The sequence below is a fragment of the Mytilus trossulus genome, unplaced genomic scaffold (assembly GCF_036588685.1).
Source record: "Mytilus trossulus isolate FHL-02 unplaced genomic scaffold, PNRI_Mtr1.1.1.hap1 h1tg000024l__unscaffolded, whole genome shotgun sequence".
Lineage (NCBI taxonomy): Eukaryota > Metazoa > Mollusca > Bivalvia > Mytilida > Mytilidae > Mytilus > Mytilus trossulus.
Genome location: NW_026963290.1, coordinates 5,303,943 through 5,327,869, shown reverse-complemented (window position 1 = coordinate 5,327,869; position 23,927 = coordinate 5,303,943). Strand labels below are relative to the sequence as shown.

At 32.3% G+C, this 23,927-nt stretch overlaps 2 protein-coding genes across 2 annotated transcripts in view; one reads left to right on the top strand and one right to left on the bottom strand.

Moving 5' to 3' along the window:
* The window catches only part of LOC134698924 (peroxisomal biogenesis factor 19-like), a 34,659-nt gene that overhangs the window by 7,611 nt on the left and 3,121 nt on the right, over positions 1-23,927 (bottom strand). The window contains exons 2-4 of the mRNA XM_063560604.1: positions 2,751-2,830; positions 549-717; positions 62-147 (exon numbers count right to left, since the gene is read on the bottom strand). Coding sequence (XP_063416674.1) covers positions 62-147; positions 549-717; positions 2,751-2,830 — 335 coding nt within the window. The remainder of the gene's footprint in view (positions 1-61; positions 148-548; positions 718-2,750; positions 2,831-23,927) is intronic.
* LOC134698903 (uncharacterized) lies at positions 11,451-23,395 on the top strand. The gene is made up of 9 exons (XM_063560581.1): positions 11,451-11,873; positions 13,361-13,479; positions 14,284-14,538; positions 16,057-16,194; positions 17,018-17,417; positions 18,383-18,553; positions 19,792-19,876; positions 20,289-20,420; positions 21,901-23,395. The coding sequence occupies exons 1-9, from the start codon at positions 11,521-11,523 to the stop codon at positions 22,819-22,821; spliced, it is 2,574 nt and encodes an 857-aa protein (XP_063416651.1). The 5' UTR covers positions 11,451-11,520; the 3' UTR covers positions 22,822-23,395.

Sequence of the window (23,927 nt, the reverse complement as noted above, 5' to 3'; positions counted from 1 at the left end):
ACTCCCTCTCATTGTTAGAACCATAGATAGTCTATAATTATTCAGAGTTTTTACCACATACCTGTAATTCTTCTGAATTCTCATCAAGACTAGACATGGTTTGTGCTAAGTTTTTAGCAAACTCTTGCTGTGCTTCTTGTGAATCGCCTATCCAAAAAAATTGAAATTATAAATAATGCATTCATACCTCTTCCTGATAAAATAAATGAGTATTTAGTTAATATTAAATTTACACTATGGACTCATAAATGTCAATTGAGATTCAACGATGCCTTGTTTTTATAAACTCTGAAAAAAATCCTATGTAATAAAAAATGTACCACTACTACTAACTAGCCCCTTATTTATCATCATGATTTTCACCCCTTACATTGAAATAGACCATCTTTGAACAGCTAATTTTTTATGTCCAAATTTCTCCTAGTTAGATTGTCTTCATACATATATATGTAACAGTCTTTTTATTATCAAAATGACAAATTCCCTCCCTCCCCCTTTTGCTGTCTACGTAATAGACTTATAAATCATTTCAACAATTAAACCAATACCTGCACTGCCAGCAGCAGCTGCTAGTTTTTCTATCTGTGAAACTAATTCAGGATCCTCACCAACCATACTTTTCATGGCCTCTTCAAACTGTTTAGCCATATCATCTGAGAACTCATCAGCAAACATGTCTGACAATGGATCCCCTGAGGCTTCTGATTTCTGTGATGCCTGAAACACATGATTAATTTTTTTTTAAATATAAACACATCAATGTATTGACTGCATAACTTTTTACTTTTTTTTCTAAAAATAAATGGCTGTATTTTTTATCATCATAATCACTTTACCTGCATTGTTTATGAAATTATACAAGCAAGTATTGTAAATGAACACCTTCAAAATCATTGACTTTGACAATGTACAGATATTGAAGGTGGGCATTCAATATATACAAATATTGATGGTGGACATAAAATGTACAGATATTGATGGTGGGCATAAAATGAACAGATATAGATGGTCTGCATACAATGTACAGATATTGATGGTGGGCATACATTGTACAGATATTGATGGCTGGCATTTAATCATCAGACAATGATGGTGGGCCAAGGCCGTAACTAGGCATCGTTTTTTAGTGAGGCAAACTAATTTTTTTTGAGAAGGTATGAAATGAATGGTGCAAAATCCTGCATTCTAGGCATTTTTAGAGAGTTTGATAATGTTTTGAATTTGGACACTTTTTATATAAATTTTTCATATTTTAAGACTTTTAATTACTAACACCAAATTTGTAACAACTTTCATTACTTTATTTAAATTTATATGTAAGATAATCATCCAAATATCACTGATTTGAGTCTGCTGCTAAAACATAGAACTAACATCGATTCAGTAGAGTTTGCCAATTTTTTCTATGGCCGGTTCAGTCAAATCGTTTCAGAATCATGATTTGGTCTCAAAATGTTAAACTCGCTTTTATGCTGACAAAGAGTAGACAAACTAGGGAACGAATGAGATAAGATATACATGTATAGATTAGACCGTTGGTTTTCCCGTTTGAATGGTTTTACACTAGTAATTTTGGGGCCCTTTATAGCTTGTTGTTCGGTGTGAGCCAAGGCTCCGTGTTGAAGGCCGTACTTTAACCTATAATGGTTTAATTTTTAAATTGTTATTTGGATGGAGAGTTGTCTCATTGGCACTCACACCACATCTTCCTATATCTATATATGATTCTATCTATAGAGTAAGTATATATGATATGGGTACAGGGGAATTGGAATGGAGTTTATAATTGACGTTTACATATATAGTAGTTCCGTAATTTCAAATTATAATTTCTGGAAATAGTTGGTGGTATTTTACATGTTTTAGTTCCAGAATCTATAAATTTAGGGGTTAGGGGTTGGGTGTGTCCAATTCCGAAACCCCGTATATAAAAAAAACGAAATTCCGTAGTCCCGAATAAGTAAAGACAAAATTCTGTGTTAAAGGTTCTACCATTTCTCAATAATATCAAATTGGAATATGGAATATTCTTTCAATTTTTAAGGTTAAAGAAACATCATCATGGATAAAAGCTAATCCATGCATTCATGTTTCATATTATTTATATTTTATTTATCTGTAAAGAGAAAGATTAAAGTTCTTGAAATGAATACACAGACAGTACTCCCCCCTTCCAGAGACCAGTACTTGATTTGTCAGTCTACTTATCCTAATGAAGTTATATGCAATACTCAGACTCTATTCACAAATAAACTGGTTTACTAGAATTATTCCTTATTTACCTTAAGTGTCGCTTTTCCTTTTTCTGCAAGAGCCTGTTTTTAACTGAAGATCCATGATGATTATCGTTACTAGGTTAATGTAATCGAGAAACATCACCCGTTGAGATGCTGAGTTATATCCAGGAAGAATAGTTTAAAAGGAATAATGACAAGTTATAGACATAAAGGTTGAGACAGAACAACAAATGACTATTATATTTATATATATGTATAAAAAAAATAATCAGTGTCGAAATTTTAGTGAGGCAATTGCCTCACTTGCCTCAAGGGTAGTTACGGCCTTGTGGGCATACAATGATCAGACATAAATTTGAAGCATAGACATGATAGAGATGTCAGCAAGTCTAAAGAAAACATGCCCACGGAAATGTTGTTAACCGTGCTCTGAAATTTGTATAGAATGGACATTTACCTTACAGGTACATATACAAATTATATAACATAACAAAAAGCTGTTTTTTAGCTTACGGAATCATTTTTCTTGGCACTTCCCTGGTCCTCTTTTGTTGCTGTTTTTGGCTTTACTTCATCAAAATCTTTCAAAGCACCTAAAAAAAGTTTAAATTGATTTCAAAATGAATAGGATTCACTATTTATAAATAAAATTAATAATTACACAAAAAATGTATTTTAATAGAATGCAAACATATAGATAACAAAAACTCAAAATGTAGGCTATAACATAAATTATTCTTATATTAATATATGTACATGTATGTTGAAGAAAATTAGCATTACTGCATTTTTGTTGTTGTACTAATTGAATTCAACTTCAAATGTGAAGATTGAAAATTCTTTTGACATGTATGTTAACAATGCAAAATCCTAATTATGAATAAACATGACAAAAGAATTCTTCAAAAGAAAAATTAATAACTATATAATGTTATCTTTTACAAAACAATTTGAAATATAACAATGTCATGCAATGTATACGGACCATAATTTGGTATTCGGCCTTTGGTTTCTTTTTGTATCCTTTTTTATAAGTTCTAAAATTTTAACTTTTATTTTGTGGGTTGTGTTGGTGTTAGAATAGTATGAATGGAACAACTGAGTTTTTCGAGAAAAAATTAATACATTTTGATTCACCGTTTACGTGACAGGTAACCAAACAGGAAACCAATCTTTATTTTCTTTATTTTGCACAATATAATTCAAAAAGCATAAATAAACACCATAACTAGTGTTACTTGCTTCATGTTAATATTTAAAATCTATTTTCAATGTTCATGATGTTATATTAAAGTTTTTTTTAAATGTGACAGGAAACCATAAGAAACCGAAAGCATTTTTTTAGTTTTATTTTAATGCAAAATCTGCTTAAAATAATCTGAACAGTATACTTTTTCTTAAAATCCATCTTAAATGTAACAGTATTATAAAACTCCTAAATATGTGCTTGTTTTGAAAACAATTAGTACAATTTATTCAGAATTTTCCATATTTTCTTCATTGATACAGGATACCATAATCGTTGTATCTTGATGTTTTGGCCAAAAAAATATATTTATATTTGGTTTTGAAATTCCAGTTATATAAAATTTATTCCAAATCATTGGCAATGTAAAATTCTTTAAATCCAGTAAAGAAAAAAACTTTTAACTTGGAATTAAAATCTTTAAAATAGGCACCATGTGATATTTGTGACCTGTACACCATCTACATGGTTTCCACATTTTAACCTACTTTAGTGGGCTAAAATCAATAAAGTACTTCCTTTCAAATCATGCCTGGTAAAAGTTTACTTTTCCTTTGACAAGTTTATTGCGTTTCTGAAAAGTGTTAGCAGAACATGAATAAAAAAAATTAATTAAAAATTGTGACAAAGTTACCAACTTTGTACATTCCAAGTGTAACGGTATATTAACATGCATTTTTCATTTAATTATCTTTATTCACCTAAATTATCCAGTAATATTTACTGCTGAAGCAAAATCAATCCAATGAACAGCGGCACCATGATAAGAGACGTAATTTCGATTGCATTTTCCAAGGACCCTTTACATCGTTATTGGGAAACGTAGTGTGTTTAAACGTCGGTCAAATCTGAAATCGATTTTGTCAAGTAATTGGGCATTTATTTTCACACAAGATCGTATGTAACATTATGCACATAGGAAAAATAATTGACCCCCGGCGCAATCTCTTTGAAAAGTGTATTTTCCTTTTTAAAACAAGTCGAAACAAGTCTACAGATTATGTTTGCTAACATCCCGTTGGAAACAAAAACAATGTTTGGAACTAGTATATCGTATGTGCGGCTGTAAGGGCGTGATCACATGTTAGTCACATGTTTCACGTATGACCGGAAATGATTAGAACTTAAGGACAAAAACAATTTTAATAAATAACTGGACTTCTGTTTCGTGTGAAATGTAACGCATAACGATAACGTCATTTTCTTACTTAATTATTACGAAGATCAAAACAAGAATGTAAATCATCTCTGATTTACCTGTTTAAACATCTCGCGAGAGTTCATATTTGCATATTGTTTTTAAGAATTCTATTACTGTACAACAAAGCAGATTACATCATCTAAAATTTGCGTTACGAAATCGGACACAAAAGTCACGCCACTGTTCTTACATCTGCTACATAAATGCTTATAGTTCTCGGCATTTTCTTCTGACTATTCTTATTGGTCGATGTTCTTTGTTATTTGAAAGCAAAAGTTACGAATTTGCCGGTGATGATTATCTATAAATCAGTCAGCGTTATGCTCTTCGGAAGCAAAAAGTAACGCGAGAAACGACACAAAAATGCGGTTGTAGAATCTTTGAAATATGTATATTTCAATTTTTTTTCTAGGGAAGAGTAGCATACACTTGTATGTTGATAAAAATAATGGCATCTTTAGATGTAGTTACAACTTTTCTTACAGTAATTGTCAAATTCTGTTATCCGAACATACGGGCATTTTCAAAACGAGTAATCTCCCTTTCCTAGTTACGCCGATTTCCGATGTCAAGGAGGTGAAGCTTTGATGTATAGATAATAGGGCAGATGCTCATTTTTAATAAAGAATTTGTCGTGAATGCACCTGTGTCTTATATTGTTATTTTAATTGAAACATGCCCAAGTCATGTTGTGCAGTTGGCTGTAAAAATCACAACTTAATGCTGAAAAGATTATCATTCTTTAGATTTCCTAGAAATGCCGACAGACAAATTAAGTGGTTAGCTGCACTTAAAAGAGACAAACCAGACGGTACACCGTGGGTTCCAACAAAACACTCAGTAATATGTAGCGAGCATTTCATCACAGGTAATTCATTTGTATTTCACTTCATGTTTAAAATGATTATAAATTAATTAATTACTCTGTTTAAAACATACAGATACACCATCTTAACTGTTTTATTTCAACTCACAAACACACACCTTCAAATATTTTTTTTCAGCACTTACCGTCTTGTTATTTTTTAATTCCTAAAGACAAGTTTTTAAAATCCTGTTTTTGAATATTTTTCATTTAATTTAACTTATTTTAAGTCCGTTTGCAATACCTTTATAATTGATGTAAAATAAAACATTTTGAAGTCAAATGGATATTAGAAATTATTTTAATGAATCCCAAGCCATGTGCGATTGTATATCTTGTTTGATTAGCCACGATCGTATTCCTGTTGAAATTAATTGCGATATTAAAATTACAAACATCAAAGATAACAGGTAGATGTGGTCATCTGGCAAAGATAAAATTTAGAATCAAGCTGTTTTTATAAGGTGCTAACAAGTTGATCAGTCTGATAACATACGAACTGTTTATCTTGAATTGAAACTAATTAACAGAAAGGTGATTCTGACCACATTAACATAAATAAGTATTGTGTTTGCATTAAGACAAGTGAAACCCGAATTTTAAATGTTACCTTGAATTTATTGGTCATTAAAATACGCTGTTTAAAATCAAAACAAATTCAAATAAATACACCTCTCGATTTGAACTATTTGTATAGTACATGTATTTAAAAATATATCTAGACTATCTAACCTCTAATCAATTTTTTTCCATTAACTGAATTGAGTAAATATAATATTTCAGGTAAACCAAATGAAGATCACGACCACCCTGACTATGTGCCTTCCGTGTTCTCCTTTGCTGTAACCAATACAAAGACAGTTCAACAGAAAAAAATAGAGCGTTATGAAAACGTAGCTAAAAGGAAAAATTTCACCCTTTTCACTGCTAAATCTGGTGATGTGAAGTGGATTTTCCTTTTAGCATCCACCAAGAAGCAAGCTCGAATAGACAAACTCGTCCGCATTTGCGGATCATTAACCAACATGGGGGAAGGAATTGTCTACAATGAGGAAAGTGATTAACAATACCTCTAATTTAGAACATCCTTTTTAGAGTGGCTGAATGATAAATGTTTATTATTTTCAAATATTGACTGTATATACATAGTAAATAAAAAATATATGTAGTTCTAGGTTACATATACATGTATGCATGCAATTAGACCGTTGGTTTTCCCGTTTGAATGGTTTTACACTAGTAATTTTGGGGCCCTTTATAGCTTGTTGTTCGGTGTGAGCCAAGGCTCCGTGTTGAAGGCCGTTCTTTAACCTATAATGGTTTAATTTTTAAATTGTTATTTGGATGGAGAGTTGTCTCATTGGCACTCACACCACATCTTCCTATATCTACTTATGATCAATATCTGACTGTTGTTGAGTTCAACATTTACAGCTCATTTCCTACAGCATGTAGAGCAAGACTTAAGTTAACTTGCTTGCTTTGTTTTCATATTGTACAATCATTAGGATAACACCCAATTAAATTCAAATATTATTTATACAGTTTAACTATGCTTTTGTGTCAACAATTATACAAACAAAGCAAACAAGCCAACAAAGTTTTCCTTTACATGCATTAGGAAATTTGCTGTAATGGTCTCCAAAAACAGAATTGTAACAATAAATAACTACAAAAGTTGAACACTATTATATACGTTTCTGATGGTGACAGGTCCACATGCAAAAGTATTTATTAAGAGCTAGTAACGGGAATGTTTTTACAGTCTTTACATAACCATTGTCCTTTTGGTATTCTTTTCATTTTTAAACATTTAAGATGATACCACTGAGTTTTACATTGTGGGTTGTCACAACCAATCATATTCTCCTTTCCATCATCCTTTGATCGGCAGTAGCAATACAATTTATCATTTCTCAAAGGTACTTGTTTAATCTTGTTTTCCAATTGTCTCGTCAATAATTCTGTCATCACATGACGAATGTGAAAATCTTTCAGTTTTGTTATCATATCTTTAATGAAGATGTCATTGCGTAAAATATAAAATATCGCTGTTACCTTTGATGTATAAATTACCAAGTCACATAAATTTACATCATGCACGTACATATGAAGCTGGATTTGATAGTAATATTTGTGTGTAGTCTTCACCTCTCTGCCATTAGCCACAATGCAGGATGAAGGGTCTTTTACATACTCCTGTAATGTCGATTCCTTGTGACTGAACGGACATTTGACCTCTATAACTCTATTTCCGTGACAGGAACAGCTGGCTACAGAGTCAGCACTAGCACCAATAAAAGGGGTTTCTTTAGAAATTAGGAAGCCTGCAGAACTCATATTAAAATGTTGATGTTGTGTCTTCATGGTTGCACTGTACTGATGCAGCGCAACTTTTTCATTTTCTTTACCCCAATGAATTGCAGGTACATGATGAAGTGATTTTGAACTAGGGTTACACAAAGTTTTAAGTAGTGATGGCGCTGGATTGTTGAAATCTGTATGTAAAACACTGTACACTACTGAAGATGTTATTCGACCAATGCGTTGTTCATGCCATGTTAAAGATGAGCTCTGTTTTTGAGTAACATCGTAGATATACATGATTGTCTCTTTATTCATGCTGTAACTATCATTAATTTCGGAGCATTTCCTGCTTAAATCTATTTTTGTGAAGTCTGCATACTCTGTCTTGTACAGAGATCTAAGACATTGTGGTACAATCGGATCTGAGGAAACAGTTTTTTGCCAGTGAAATTTGTCAGAGAAGTTGTCAAATGTACTTAAAACCAAAGGTTTGCTGTTACAAGCATGCAAAGTTTGAAGAAGAGTCTGTTGTTCTTGTTGGGTTGATGACAAATGTCGAACTTTTACCTTCTTTGCTTTGTTTATACAGCTGGTTTTATAGAATTGGATGTCTTTTACGGGCGCAGGCTGTACCTTTTTAACGAAATCAGCATTCCACTTGCATGGTAGCTCAGTGCAAAGTTTAGTGGTATATCCCAGTCTCACAGCGGCTTCTACTTTGAAGAGAAGGGCTGCAATATGGGAACATGATTCTGCAAGCCTAAAAAAAAATAGGATTTTTGTTTTGCTATCTAAAGATATATGTGTACAGACTATTATGACAAGTTTCATACATAAAAAAATATTGTGACCTTTTTTCCATTACTTTTTTCCTGTCTTTACATTAACAGTCGTAAGCAAATCAAAAAAAAAAGAGAACAACCTTCAAAGTAACCTGAATGCATATAATAAATATAAATGATTTCAATACGATTTTAAAACCTACCCTGCCATGCAATTGCAGTGAGCCACGGCTACTGAACCATCTCCAGAGAGGGCAACCCATGGGTGATGAGGTTCCTCGTTCAGTCTTTGTGAAGGCCTAACATCTGCTTTCAGTATAGTGTATGCACTGGTGGCAGGCTTATAGCTGTAAACTGTCTGAACCCATCCTGACTGAAAATAGTTGTCTTATAGGATTTCATACTTGCTCGGGTAAAAATGCCTGAAAATCATATATTGACTAACATAAGAATAAGTCCTTGCGGCTGGGTGTATTTACTGTCCTATATTCAATTTAAATTTAATAGGTTCCAATATTAACCTTTTTAAAAAGTTCACTCTAAATATGGTACACATATATGTCAAGATACCGGTATAAGCAAAAACAATTTAAATTACTAGAAGAAAAAAAAATAACAGATTTTTGTAAAAAGGCGAAGGCTAAAAGAATTTATTCTGTTCCATAGTACCTTAAGCATACAAGGAGCTTTGTACATTTTTTTGTACATTATTTAATTTTCAGTATAACTGACAAATATTTTAAAACACATGTTTAAAACATTTAATACGTAACCTAGTATTATTCCTAATAAATTAAAGTAATATTCTGCAACATTCTTAAAAGTTATTCACTTTTTATTTTAATCTATATCTTCAGCTTCATGTCATTTTAAAAACTTGACACATATCATAATTATAACTTCGTGTATTAATTAAAGTTTACATGGACACTAAACGAATATAAAAATCTATCCTTTCACACCTGACCTGGGAGGAAATCACCCACTGTGCAAAGTTTATTCCCAAAGATGTGTCATCTCATCTTCATTTATAACAACTTCTATCATGGTCCGCGTCCTTTACATTTAATTTTTGTTTTTTAAATCAAACTTAAAAGAACAGAATTATAAAATTAACTTTGCTACACAATAAATCTATATTACATATGTATCAATCTGTGTTTAGTTCTAAATAATATCGCCGTGAATATATATTTTTTTATATTTTGTTAGTTATTTCAAGGATGTGTTTATTATTTTTCTGCTTACTTTTAATACACAGAGACATATATATGTTCCATACTATTATTTCACTGCATAAATCGGCACACCCTTATTCTTCAAAACCGGAAAAAATAATTAAAGTTATATATAGGTGTGCTCAGCTTAATAATTTTTAATTCTAAATACCTGGCGAGTCAATTAAGGCCAACCTTAAAAATATGTTTGTTTGCAGTTTTCCGACTGTACCTTCAGACTGAAGGGTCGGTAGGTAGGAAAAATATTTTATTTTATCAGCCAAAATACAGTTTAATCAAGCAGTTACACTAAACCAAGTTTCTTGCGAAGAAAAAAAAACATTTTAAAATAAAGAACACTGGACATGCTGAAAACCAACATCAAATGAACAGGCATTTTCAGATAAAAAAACTTTTTAACCAAAACTGAAACTTTAAACATAGTGTCATTATCCAATTTATGACATAAAATATGGCATAATTATTAAATACTGGAACACTTATAAACAAGGAATGTCATTATGACTAGAACTGTTTTAATGAAATATATTCAGACATGTATGCTTCTTGACTAGAATGTTTTCATGAGTAGAGTATTTTCATTAGAAAAATGTATATATTATAGATTTATAAGACAATTATTAAAGAGTGTATTTTTAATAAAAAAAAATAACCATTGAATCTTCCTCAATTTAAAAAAAACATCCGACTGTTTTCATATTTCTAACAATATTTAATTATATGTGATAAGGTTATATGTTTGCCAGGCTTTAATGAAAACCAAAGAAATCTAAAGTTTGGGGTGAAATCAATGCTAAGCACCCCATTAAAAGTATAAAATGGTCTGTACTGAATGTTTTTAATGCATAACAAAAATTGGCAGCATAGCTCCTAAGGACATGTTTTAATTGAATTCACACAGGCCACACAGTTTGGGTATATTTAATATTGTGAGAAAGAGAATAATTGCAATGAGTGGGGCAGCCCCCCTTATCCTAAAGGAGCATACTCATTGCAATCGAAGATAGAGATATAGAGAGAGTATATTTATTTCTCAAGCTAACCATTCATTTTCTCTACATCTTTGTGTAGTTAGGGTGGCTTCTTATTGATTTGGCATGATCTATATCCATTAACATTGAAATGAGCCCTTCCTCCGTACAGGCGTGTTTACAGATATCCATGAAGATTTTAGTCACGGAGGAGTGGTTTCATCTTTGTCGTCTTCACAACAATTTGTAGAAAATATGTCATACTTCAAGCTGCTGTCGAATTATTAAACCACTGAAATTGGTTCAATAAAGTCAGGCTCCACAGATTCTGAACCCGATTTGTTTGAGGCAGAATGGTTATCGTGTCAGTTATAAATATCCGCTGCATCATCGTCAATGATATCATCACACATCATTACATGTGCCTGAATCTGTATAAACAGTTTACTAATAAACTTGTTTCTTTGTTATTTGTCTTAAAATTGACACGAGACGACAGCGTAAAGTACTCCTCCGTGACTTCATGGATACCTGTAAACAGTTTCCATGTGCTTTATCATTAAGGTAGAGACGGACGGGTATCACATGACCTATTATAGCACGTGCATTTTGCGTAATTAAAATCGGTTCCGATTCTTTTTTTACGCAATCCGTAGACAAGATAAACAACAAAATGGCAGACGACCGCGACCGCCTTCGTGTTCGCGGTCGGTTTATTAGGAAAGACAGATTTAAAAAATCCACAAGGATGGACTCTTTAAATGAGAGTGGTAATTTGATTCAATGGGGAGACCATGAATACGGTTCGAGGGGAGAAATGCCATCGGAACCGACAAAAGAACAGACACCGGTATTAGTTGAAAACATTGCCTCGAATGTTACGGTTTCAACTGATATCGGACAGAGTAAAAACATCTCATGGAATGAAGGCAGGAGGGTTGTTGAGTTGGAAGTTCTAGCGGAACAACTCTTCTGCAACAGATGCAACACCCCACTCCATCTGAAGGATATAGTTGGTGAAATGAGGTAAACAATAATTTTCAGCACCCCTTCATTTTTTACAAAACTATGTAAACCATGTGAAGTTTGTAGGAATATGATTGCAATTCACCTTCAAATATGTCCTGCTGTCAGAAATCATTACAATTTTTCTCTCAATCTAAACCCTTGTACTTTGTAGGAAATACATAATTATTTGGACTAAGGCAAGCTATGAAAAATCAAGTTAGATTTGAAACATTCCTCAGTTCCTGGCATGTTATATAGCTAACCCTCAGTATTAAGATATTAACAAATATAATGCCTACCCATGTTAAAATGAGCATAGAGCATGTCATGAAATAATTCATGTACAGTGCAGTCCGGTGTATCCGTGCACCTAAGACTTACGAATTTACTTCATTCAACTGATAAAACTAATAATTGGATAATATTGTGTGAAGAAATTCATAACATACTTTTATTTCATAAAATCTTCTGTTTGCATGTTTTCATTCTCTAGATTTTGTGTAATGTGTGTCTAAAATTAGGGAAACCCCTGTTCTGAGAGTTTCTCCAATGTCCAGTGAGTTCGTGCATGCCTTCCAAAAATAGCTTATTTTAAATAAAGGGAAGATTTTATACTACGAAATATAGCTGAGTTTGAATCAAATACACTGCCAAGGATGCAGAGAAAAAATTATTTCAATCTGATACAAGTTTGACTTAAATAAAACAAATTTTATCTTATGATGTATTTTTTAAATGGAAAATGGCCAAATATGGCAAATCACAGGATTGCAGTTATTATTTAACTCTTGAACTTATCAATTTTGTTCTTTTTCATCCCTTCGGAAGGCTAAAACAATAACAAGAACGATTTTGTTTGTGTTACTGTGTTGATATGACAAAATCAGCTAATGTGCGATATCACGGACCGCGCGGACACCGGGGACTCCACTGTAATTATTTCTTAATTTTTCTATGCTATATGGGTTTTACTCATTTTTTGTAGGCCCTGGCTGACCTAATATCCTGTAGTTGTTAAATTCTGCATCATTTGGTCTCTTGTTGAGATTTGTGTAGATGGTTGTTTTACTGGAAATCATACCACATCATATATAAATAAAATTTTGTTTCTTTCCTCTTCCCTTATATAATGCAACCTATATATATAACTACCCAACAAAAATGTCCCTACAGACCCTACTCAAAATATTTTGTTTTGACATTCTTAATAGAAATAGTTCTTTTCTTTCAAGTCTATTGATAGACTATGATACATGTAGATAATAAAAATGTAAATTTCTTGACATTTTGGTAAACTTCCCTTCATAAATACAACATAAGTTATTTTTCCTACATGAACCTTCAGGTACATTATTGTATACATGTATGCACCTACCCAGTCCCTGTAAATATATTTTTTGTCTGAAAGGGGAAACAACATATATTTTAAGTTTGGCCTCCCGATAAACCAAAATGATGTAAGCTACTGTTCATTATAATAACTATATCAAATTTTTATCTTACAGGTACGGCTTAGGTAGTCTTTTGGAGGTGGCATGTCAGATATGCTCTGGTATGAAACTGGTATCTACAGGCAAGCGGAATGAGAAAGGAGCATTTGATATTAACTCAAAAGTCGCTCTTGGTAAGTGCAAAAAGCTTTAATATTTTGTACTTCATTTATCATTCTGACATGTACATTTTGTAAATGTTTCTAAAGTAGTTTCTTTCAAACCCATAAAAAGGGTAATAGGTGTTGAAATTTTGGTACTGTGTAGTCTTATTTTTTATTTACAGTGTTACTTACACCAATGATTTCTAACATGTCTATAAAGCATCAAATTGACTTATGACTTGTTGTTACATGCATCTTTATTATATTTACAATTGTCTGTATTTGGATCACGCGGCCGCCTCTATTGTGCTATTTCGAATAAACTATTGAATTGAATTGAATAAAGCTTACAGTGTAGCTATTACAAATCACTGCAGTGGCTGTACATATGATATATTGTTCTTTCTTATTAAAAACTTGCCTAACGTAAAACTAAGAAAAATATTTCATCTTTCCCAGGACAACATTTTTTATTCTATTTTTAGAACACTATTTTTTAACTCAGAGGATATTTGGCATCTTTCAGAAAAGAAAATCCTATCTTCATAACCTCACTAGCATGACTAGTTAGTAAACAGCAACCAATAATTTATTTTATGTATGGGCTTAAATTGATTTTAAGTAAGGAAGTTCTATTTTCTTTGTAATTCTGCTTGAACATTAAAAAAGTCATAATGAATTATGGTATTGAGTTACAAGTAGGTAATAGCGCTATCAATTGTCACCTGCTCTTTTATTGATTTGTAATTGATTTGATTGATAAAGATATGTATATGCAGTATGTACATGTAGGTAGTAAAAATTAATAATTATAGTAAATTATAATGATTTCAGCAATGATGCACTCTGGAATGGGTCCTGATCATGTTGTGAATTTTCTCAGCACATGTAACATACCCCCACCTGATCCTAAGACACTGAAAAAGAAGGAGAAATGCATAGCATTGTCACTTATTGATGAGGCATCTGATTCCTGCATAACTGCTAGTGCAGAAGAAAAAGCTATTTCTCCAAGTGATGAATTAGAATGCAGTTTTGACGCTGGTTGGCAAACAAGAGGCTCTGGTTGGCAATATAACAGTAACACAGGTATCAAGTCAACATCAGCAATATTATACATGTAGAAATAGCAATTGAGGAGTTTATTGATGTGTAAATGCTTCTGAGTTGCTTAGAAACTGAATCAAGTCGGAAGGAAATGATGTAAAACATGTGTGATAATTAATTTTATTATACTTCACGTTAAAATGCCATATTTTGATTGGCTAATACGAGGGTGTCATTCTACTCTATCACATAGCTGAGAGGGTGACAATTTTTTTGAATGTTACCCTCTCGTCTAAACCAATCAAAAATCGACAATTTAAAAAACAATGGATTGAATTTACATCAAGTAGTTCAATACAATGCTTAAGTATGTTTTGGATCAAATTTTATTATTTAACTGTCAAAATAAAAATAAAAACATCTTGTTGTTTATGTCTAATACTCGTAACGTTGTTATGTACGTGACGTCATAGAAAATCCTTTTAAAAGACAAAAACGGTAGGACGTTCAGTATAATAAATTAAATAACACATAGCTGAGAGGGTGATAGAGCAGATTGGTACCCCTTGAAAAAGCATTGTCAGACAATGTTTTCTCGGGGTACCAATCTGCTCTATCACCCTCTCAGCTATGTGTTATTTATATACTGTCACCTTTACACATCAATAAACTTGTCCAAAATAACTATTTAGGTTTCAACTATGAAAATAATTGGTACATATAGGTTTACCACTGTCCCTCTGTATATATGTTTCCTTTCCTCACGATCATGGTTAAGTTTTTTTGTTTAGGGTCATATTCAAACTACTTTACATGGTAGACCAATATACTTGTTCAAAAGATTTTCCATAGGAATAACTAGTAGAACTGTACATTTGGGTTCACTAAAATATAGGCCATTCTATCCTACAGTAATCTGTTTCTGTTAAGTATTAAAAAGAAGATGTGGTATGATTGCAAATGAGACAACTCTCCACAAGAGACAAATCACAAAGAAATTAACAACTATAGGTCACTGTGCAGCCTTCAACAATGAGCAAATCCCATACAACATAGTCCACAAATGGTCAAGAAATGACAGTGTAAAACAATTCAAACCAGAAAACTAACAGCCTAATTTAAGGTCCAATTCTCAGCAACTATTTTATTTCAATGAACTTTGGTAATAAGTTAGATTTTGATATTCTAACAGAAACAGATGTCAGATGTACCCGCTATATTGGAATTTTTAGGTTTATTTGCAACTTACGGCTCAACAGCCAAAAAAGCTAAGCAAAACTCATATTTACATCTGTGTCATATATTTTTTAAAGAAATAATTCATGGGGCTTCAATTAGTTCAATATATCAAGATTTTACCATGGGTTGGCTGGAACTTGGCCCTTATGACCAATATTTTAGCGAGGTGTAAAATGTTGGCGTAAAGGGACAATGCATATGACGTGGGAGTAAAATTTCAGACATTATTCATGTATTTTCATTTTTGAATATAATTATCAGAAACTGTTTTTAACCTTTTCTAATGTGCATAAGAATGACATGGACTTTGTATTTTTGCAGGACATTCCAGTCTAGTTGGTGTAAAGACTGGTAAAGTTCTAGACTATGATGTAAGAAGTAAACTATGCAGTATATGCCAGCATCATTTGGGAAGAAAGGAAACAGTTCCAAATCATCAATGCAACAGTAATTGGCATGGTACACAAACAACATTTTTTTTTAAATGTCTTTTTCAAGCAAAATCCAATAACGATGATTTAGGTTAATCCAGATTTCTGTGAGAAGGTCTCCTTATCCAGGATCTGTTTTAGTTTATGCAAATTCATCATTCCAACAACAATAAGAATATCACAAGGTGTGACCATGACTAGCACCTACAGACAATTTTTTATAGCGAACACTCAAAATGGCAATTGTCCTATAGTATGCCCGCCTCTAACAACTTTTGTCCCCTATATATCTGGAGAATCATTATGATTTCATACATTGGTTTTAGTTGACAATTAATGTCCATAATGGTAAAGATACAAAATATTTTCCACTCATAATTCACAGCAGGCCCACAAAGTTTCATCTGAATGAGTCTAGTTTTAATTATAACAGTTACAAAAAACCCAACTTTTTTTTTTCATTGAAAAAAGGACAATGATATTTAGTTTATGGTTACATAGTCATAACACCGCCTTATGGCTATGCGCTCACAAACCAAGTATGTATGTTGACCATATCCCAACAGGGGCAGATTCAGCCATTTTAAAAAGGGGTTGGGGGGGGGGATTCCCAACCCAGGGCAAAGGGGGGGAGGGGTTCCAACTATATGTCCCCATTCAAATGCATTCATCGTCTAAAAAAATAAGTGGGGTTCAAACACCCTGGATCTGCCACAGTCATAATGTCAAACAACTATATAATTTTTTAAGTTACTTGTAAAAAAAGGGAGATGAAATATGTTTCAGTCATCTTAAATAGTTCTTATAAATGTAAGTAATTGTAGTATTTACAATGTCCTTTTTTGTTACAGGATCAAGTAAAGCCATGGAGCCTGACATGGCTTTATCAATGGTTACTAGGATGGACAACAGAGGGTGCACAGTCGGCATAATTCACGCAGACAATGACTCTACAACATCATCCAGGCTAAAGCAAAAGTTTGCAAACATAAAAAAAAGAGACGATAAAAACCATGTCAAGAAAAATCTGTCGAAACAACTGTATGCAGCAGCAAATAAGTACAAAGAGCTGAAGGGGAAAGGAGTCATTCCATACATACTTAGATGTTATATGTATGCCATAAGTTCAAACCAGTCAAAGGAGAATGATCTTTGTGAAAGATTAGACAGTATAGTTCCTCACCTATTTGGAGACCATTCAGGCTGTTCTGGGGATTGGTGCACATATTCCAAGCAACCAGAAACTTACAGGTTTAAATTTAACTAAATTTAAAGGATGTTATACATATAAAAGAAAGTCTTTTAAATGTTTTTATTATGAGTGATATTATGTCAGAACAAAATTTAAGTTTGGGAGCTGTTCTCATATTGCTATTTCAAATGCTGACAACCAATTTTGTCATAAAACTGCAGAAAAAAACAATATACAATAAAACAAGTACATCCTCTCATTCTATAAAGCAAATAAAATTCCAATAATTTTTTTTTAAATAATGAAAAAAAAAACGTTGTTTTCAGGTTAGGGCTGTTCCAGAAAATACTATGCCCCCCCCCCCCCCACCCTTTAGTACCCTGTACACCCTTCGGCTCTGCCTCAGGGTGTTAAAATATCCTTACTACAGATATGAACTTAGATAACTTATGGTATAGCATCATTAACTAGGACCTCCTAAATAATTTACAGACAATAAAATGACTTGTAAAGATTTCTTGAAGAACAATTTTTCCTGGAATTAAACAACAATTGTGTTGTATTTGAATATACTAGTATACTTGCTAATGGACTATTCCATCCGTGATATTATTATCACAAAATTAGTTTTCCGGTAACATACATGTAAAAATTGAAGACCAAATATTCAAATACAACACAGTTTTTGTTATGCACATTTACTCTTTATTTTTAAAGAAATTTATATATTTTATAATTTTGAAATGTTATCTGCTGCACAGTGCAAAAAACTTCATCCAACAGGTTCTTCATCAGTTTAACCCCCTGAGGAAAAGGTGAGGTTGTCCAATCAAAATCCTTGTTATAAAAAAATGCATTACAATTCATAATGAATAACACACAGTTCAGCAGCTTAAGGAATATTCAACTATGTAACTAAGTGGTAAATAAAATTGTACAGTTTAGATCTATTTGAAACATTGCCATAAATCAACATACATATAAATGTATGACATTTCAACTATTTTCTTTTTTATCATTTCAGATTTAAACATCTCCCAAAAGGTGAACCATTGTCAAATGAAAACCTGCGTAAGCAATTAGAGACAATGACAGAAAATTACAAGAAAAGATCAAGCCAACTTGTAGATTTAGGCTCAACACAGAGCAATGAAAATTTCAACAATATAGTGGCAAGCAAGGCTCCAAAAAATAGGTCAGTAACTAAAAAAAATTGATTATAACCTTTCAGTAACATCCAGCCAAACAAACATAGCAATAAAGAATAGAGGTCTTTCATTTTTGAAGGGAGATGATTGCTGTTTGTCCTTCAAATGAAAATTGACTATTTAAGAATTTTTTATCTAAATTAGCAGAATTCTATTTTTAAACTATGATCAAATGTAAAACAATCCTTCATTTTGATAGCATTGTATAAACAAAAAATAACCAACAGTGCAAACAGTTAAATATAAACTTAAGTTTCATTTTATTAAATTAATTATAGTATAACTAATCGCCGTATTTGAATATCTAAAATAAGACAACGCGTGACCGAACGACGCATGGATTAAACGAGTGCGCAGCACGAGTTTAATCCATAGCGGCGTTCGGTCACAAGTTGTCTTATTTTTGATTATTCAAATACGGCGATTAGTTATACTTTTTATTACATTGGCTAATGGCTTTTTTTTTTATGAAATTAATGTAGAAAATGTAAGGAACTATATTATTTTCCTACGCATTCACAATTTGTTTTGCTCCGACGTTATCGACGTCTTGACAACGCCTATTGTTGTATGACGTCAGAGAGTGAAATAACCACGATTATTTCACATGTGAAATTATCGGTTTTTATTCAACTGGGAAATCAATGTAATTCATTGCAACCAATGTAATAAATTGTGATATTAGGGGGCAGGGAATGGCAGGTGGCAAACTCCAAAACCTCAAAAGATATAATTTAAAAATTCAAAAACTGATATGAGATCTTATGAAACAAAAGTATACATTTCAAAAATATTTGAAGAGTTATTCCCTCTGAAAAGTTTTATAATAATTATTATACCCCCGCTCCGCTTTGAAAAAAGGGGGTATACTGTTTGAACTCTGTCTGTCCATCAGTTTGTCTGTCCGTCTGTCTGTCAGACCCATGAATATTTTTCGTTACATTTTACTTAGGAGCTACAATACAAGGATTTCTGAAATTTAGTTATAGGTTTTATACAAGTCTGCTATACTGTGTGAGGCGTTTCCAGATTCATCACTTAACAACTTCCTGTTTACCGAACACTTGCATATTTTTACACTATTAAAATTATCCACTTGCAGTGGTGGTATCATCAGTGAGTAGTAGCTCGCAGTTTCACTTGTTTTAGCTAGTTTAAATTTCTGACAGCTGCTTTACAATATTAACTTTAAAATGACTGAAATTTGTGAAATTTCTTTTTGTAGATCATATGGTGGAACCAGCTCATTAAAAGCAAGAGTTTCAGCTGCAGTTCTTCAGAAGAATGAAGGTTATACCTGGGTTAACAAGGTATTGTGTTACAGCTTATATATTATAAATAATGTGTATTTCCTCTTTCATCTTACCCCATGTAACATAAACATAGTATAATGGTTGTGACCTGTCAATTTAGGTTTCTCAACAATAATTTAAAAACTGATACAGTGATTTTTGCCAAATTTGATGCAAAGGTGAATGACCTTACAAAGGTGATCAATTTCAAATTGGAAGTTATTGTATTTTTTTAATCAACTTTTTCTTAGCAATGTTTGTCCACACATACCCTGGTAAATGATGTTAATTTGGTTTTTAATTGTTTGAATATAAAGCAGTGTGTGGTTGACCTTCATGCGACCCGATCTAAAGGTTAAATATAGAATTTAAGGGGATGGTTATGTTTTTTGTCATCTAAAACATTTCTCACTAGTTTACCTTGTTTTAGGTTAACAAGAAAGCATTGTTGTCACCAGGCACAATCTCTGTAAGAGTTGGACAGAGGATTGACAGAAAGAGACTCTGGCAAAAGAAGAATAGCTCCTCAGTTCTTTTCAAACGTGACAGATTTAAAAGAAAGGTAAAACTTCATGGCATATAATTAGTCAAATTAATGACAGCCATATAAATAAAAAACAAAGGATATGGGATATCAAGTACATTTACAACAAAAGACACACAAAGCGAAGGAACAGCTCTTTTATTGCGATTCTTCATCCCAAAGTTACACTAAAGCCTCAACACGGACAAAATTCTCACCTCACTGCAAATTATTTATAATTTGTATACCCCCGCTTTAAAAAAGGGGGGGGGGGGGTATACTGTTTACCCTCGGTCTGTCCTTCCGTCAATCTGTCAGTCAGTCAGTCCGTCCGTTCCCATGATTATTTTTCGTCGCATTTTTCTCAGGAACTACAATACAAGGATTTCTGAAATTTGGTTTCAGGGTTTATCTAAGTCAGCTTTACCTTGTGATGCGTTTTCAGATTGATCACTTGTCAACTTCCTGTTGACCGAACACTTGTATGATTTTACACATGATAGCCAAGTTGAAAATTTTCATCACATTTTTCTCAGGATCTACAAAACAAGGATTTCTGAAATTTGGTTTCAGGATTTATATAAGTCAACTATACCGTGTGATGCGTTTTCAGCAACAACTTCCTGTTTCCCGAACACTTGCATATATTTACACTACTAATATTATCCACTTGCAGCAGGGGAATCATCAGTGAGCAGTAGCTCTCAGTTTCACTTGTTAATAATACATACATATATGATTGAATTCTAAAATTGGAGACATATTTAGCCTGTTTCTCAGATATGAAGTGCCTTATTAGGTCATCAAAATTTTTATTTATCAGTGCAGTACCCTCTGCTGTATAAATACAGGTATATCGATCTCGCTTCCACAAAATGTTTTGAAGTGATAATTTCAATGTGGATAGGAAAGAGGGCTAAGAATAGGTGGTGTGTGTCTTTAAAATTGAGTATATCAACTGTTGTACAATTGAAAGCATGATGTGGCATATATAAATATGCACTTGAGTCAATTTCAACATAGTATTCATTGAATAATAATACATTGCTACTATTTTGTTGAGTGTATTTTCTGTGGTATATTATTTTATTTTATTATTTTTATAACACTTGTTATATATCTTTTATTGTGTGTGTATTGCATATGTTATTGTTTATAATAATATTGTCTGTATCATATGCCCTCCTGGGCCCTAATTTGGAAAATAAATATATTCCATTCTATTCTATAAGAGAAGTTATCTCAATAATGATAACACCATAACTTTAAAATATATAAGCACAGGGACATGGTGAAACTTACGTGAATTTTGTTAAATTGTAAAAAGGGTAAACTATAATATAAATTGACAAAGACAATAGAAATTGCAATTTTGCCAAAAAATAGAAAACAAGATGATGACAGTTGAAAAGAATGATATGGTTATTAAGAGTTATAACCCATTTATTTTACAAAGTACATGTAACAATACAACCAGGTATAAACAAAAAAAAAATATGTTCTTTTTGTCTTTTTCTAGAATAAGAAAACCTTTCAACAAATTAAGGCAGCTGTTATAGAAGGAGAAACATATCAACCACAAATTGAAGAAAATGTGTCGGTAAGAGACATTGAAAAAATTCCAACAAAATATTCTTTGGAAGGCATAGACAATTATATTGTTTTTGATTTAGAAACAACTGGGTTATCAAGAACCTCTGATATTACACAAATATCAGCATATGATGGGACAAACATGCTAAATCTGTATGTGTCTCCACGACAATCTATTTCATCAAAGGCCAGTGATGTTACCGGTATTACTTTCTCTTTTGAAAGAAACCAAATGTATTGCCATGGTGTTCCAGTTGAAAGTGTTTGTATTAGAACAGCCTTACTTCAACTAATTGAAATGATACAGAAAAAATCTCGTCCTGTGCTTGTTGGTCATAACATCCATTCATATGATGTTCCTGTACTAAGAAATTTGTTGCACGAGTTTAATCTGCTGAGTTCTTTTGATGACCTAATTTATGGATGCATTGACACTTTGAAAATTGCAAAACGTGAAATACCAAAAGCTGATGTTCTAAATTATAAGCAGCAAACATTAGTTCAAAAGTTTCTGGAGATTGTTTATGATGCTCATAATTCTGAGGAGGATGTTAGAAGTTTATACAAACTGTTCCATCTGAAGCTGAAACAGACATGTTCTGGAAAGGATTTATTTCCATTTAATTATTTGTCAATTGTAGAGGGTTTTTCTAGTGTCATTGTTAAAAAGATTATTTCTAAAGACACTGCAAGGAAACTGTCCTGCACAGGTCTCAACCTTCATCACCTGGAACTTGCTTACAAAAGAAACAATGACGATGGCGTAAAATCCATCATGCAGGAACATGGTTTGAAAGGGAAAACAGCAAATGTATTCAAGAAGTTTTTTTCTGAAAAAGAGGAATAGACTGTAAATGTGGTTAAAGACTCATAAATTTCATATTTATATGCTATAATTCTATAGAAAAACTGGTTATGCCTATCTAAAAATCTAATCTTTTGAAACAACCCTTGATAATAGTTGATTATGATTAAAGTGAAGTTTTTACTAAATTTTGAGTAACCAAAGAGTAATCACACTTAAAATATATATAAGAATTAGGGATTTGTTATAAAATTGCAGCATCGTTTAATAATTACTCTGTCTGTATGTCTGTCACAGTTTCCTTTTCTGTACAATAAATCAAGTTTGCCTCGACAGAGTGAAAAAAAATAATTCACAACAAGTAAAGTATTTTCCTGTCAGAATAAATATTTTCCATTTAGTCAATAATGGTGGATAACTTCCTGAAGCCTGACGGATTATTTCTCATATAGATTTTTATTTTGATTGACCAATTTTTCATCAGATCATTATGAACTTTTATACAAAAGTAGGTGCTATTGTAACAATATAAGTCCATAGTTATCAAAGTTATCAACTGATTCTTAATAAAGGGGAGATAACTTTAATTTATATACATAAACCAACATAATAAGCATTAGGCTAAAAACCAACATAATAAGCATTAGGCTAGGCCATAAATCAGAAATGAGGGGGACTCATAAGGTCTTATAAAAGTAACAATATTGTCAGTTCCAATGCTTTACCATCTTGCCCCATCCCCACCCCACCATTTTTTCCACATTTTTTTTTAAAGATTTGTTGTAGCAATCTGATCTATGGGCAAAACAATTGTTTTATATGAAGTTTTAATGGAATATGTTTTTTTAAAGATTGCAGTTTTCATGAAATTGGACAAACGTTTCAGTGCACGTGAGTCCCTTGGAAACTGAATCTGCCCCATATTTATTTTTGAGACTAAACACTTTTGCAAGTTTAATCCACATTCTGAATGACATGGATATATATATGTTGATATTATATTATCATACTTCTTATATGATTTGCATAATCATGATAATAGAGAATACTTTTATAAAATTGGTTGAAAGGACCTCCAGTAGTTGTTCATGAAGTTGTTTATTTCTCGATAGAGGACGTTAACCAAACTTCTATTTGTAATCAATGAG

Coding starts and splice junctions, on each gene's coding strand:
- LOC134698903 (XM_063560581.1), top strand. CDS start 11,521: ATGGCAGACGACCGCGACCGCCTTCGTGTTCGCGGTCGGTTTATTAGG. Junction 17,418..18,382: donor AAGCAACCAGAAACTTACAG/GTTTAAATTTAA, acceptor TTATCATTTCAG/ATTTAAACATCTCCCAAAAG. Junction 20,421..21,900: donor GTGACAGATTTAAAAGAAAG/GTAAAACTTCAT, acceptor GTCTTTTTCTAG/AATAAGAAAACCTTTCAACA.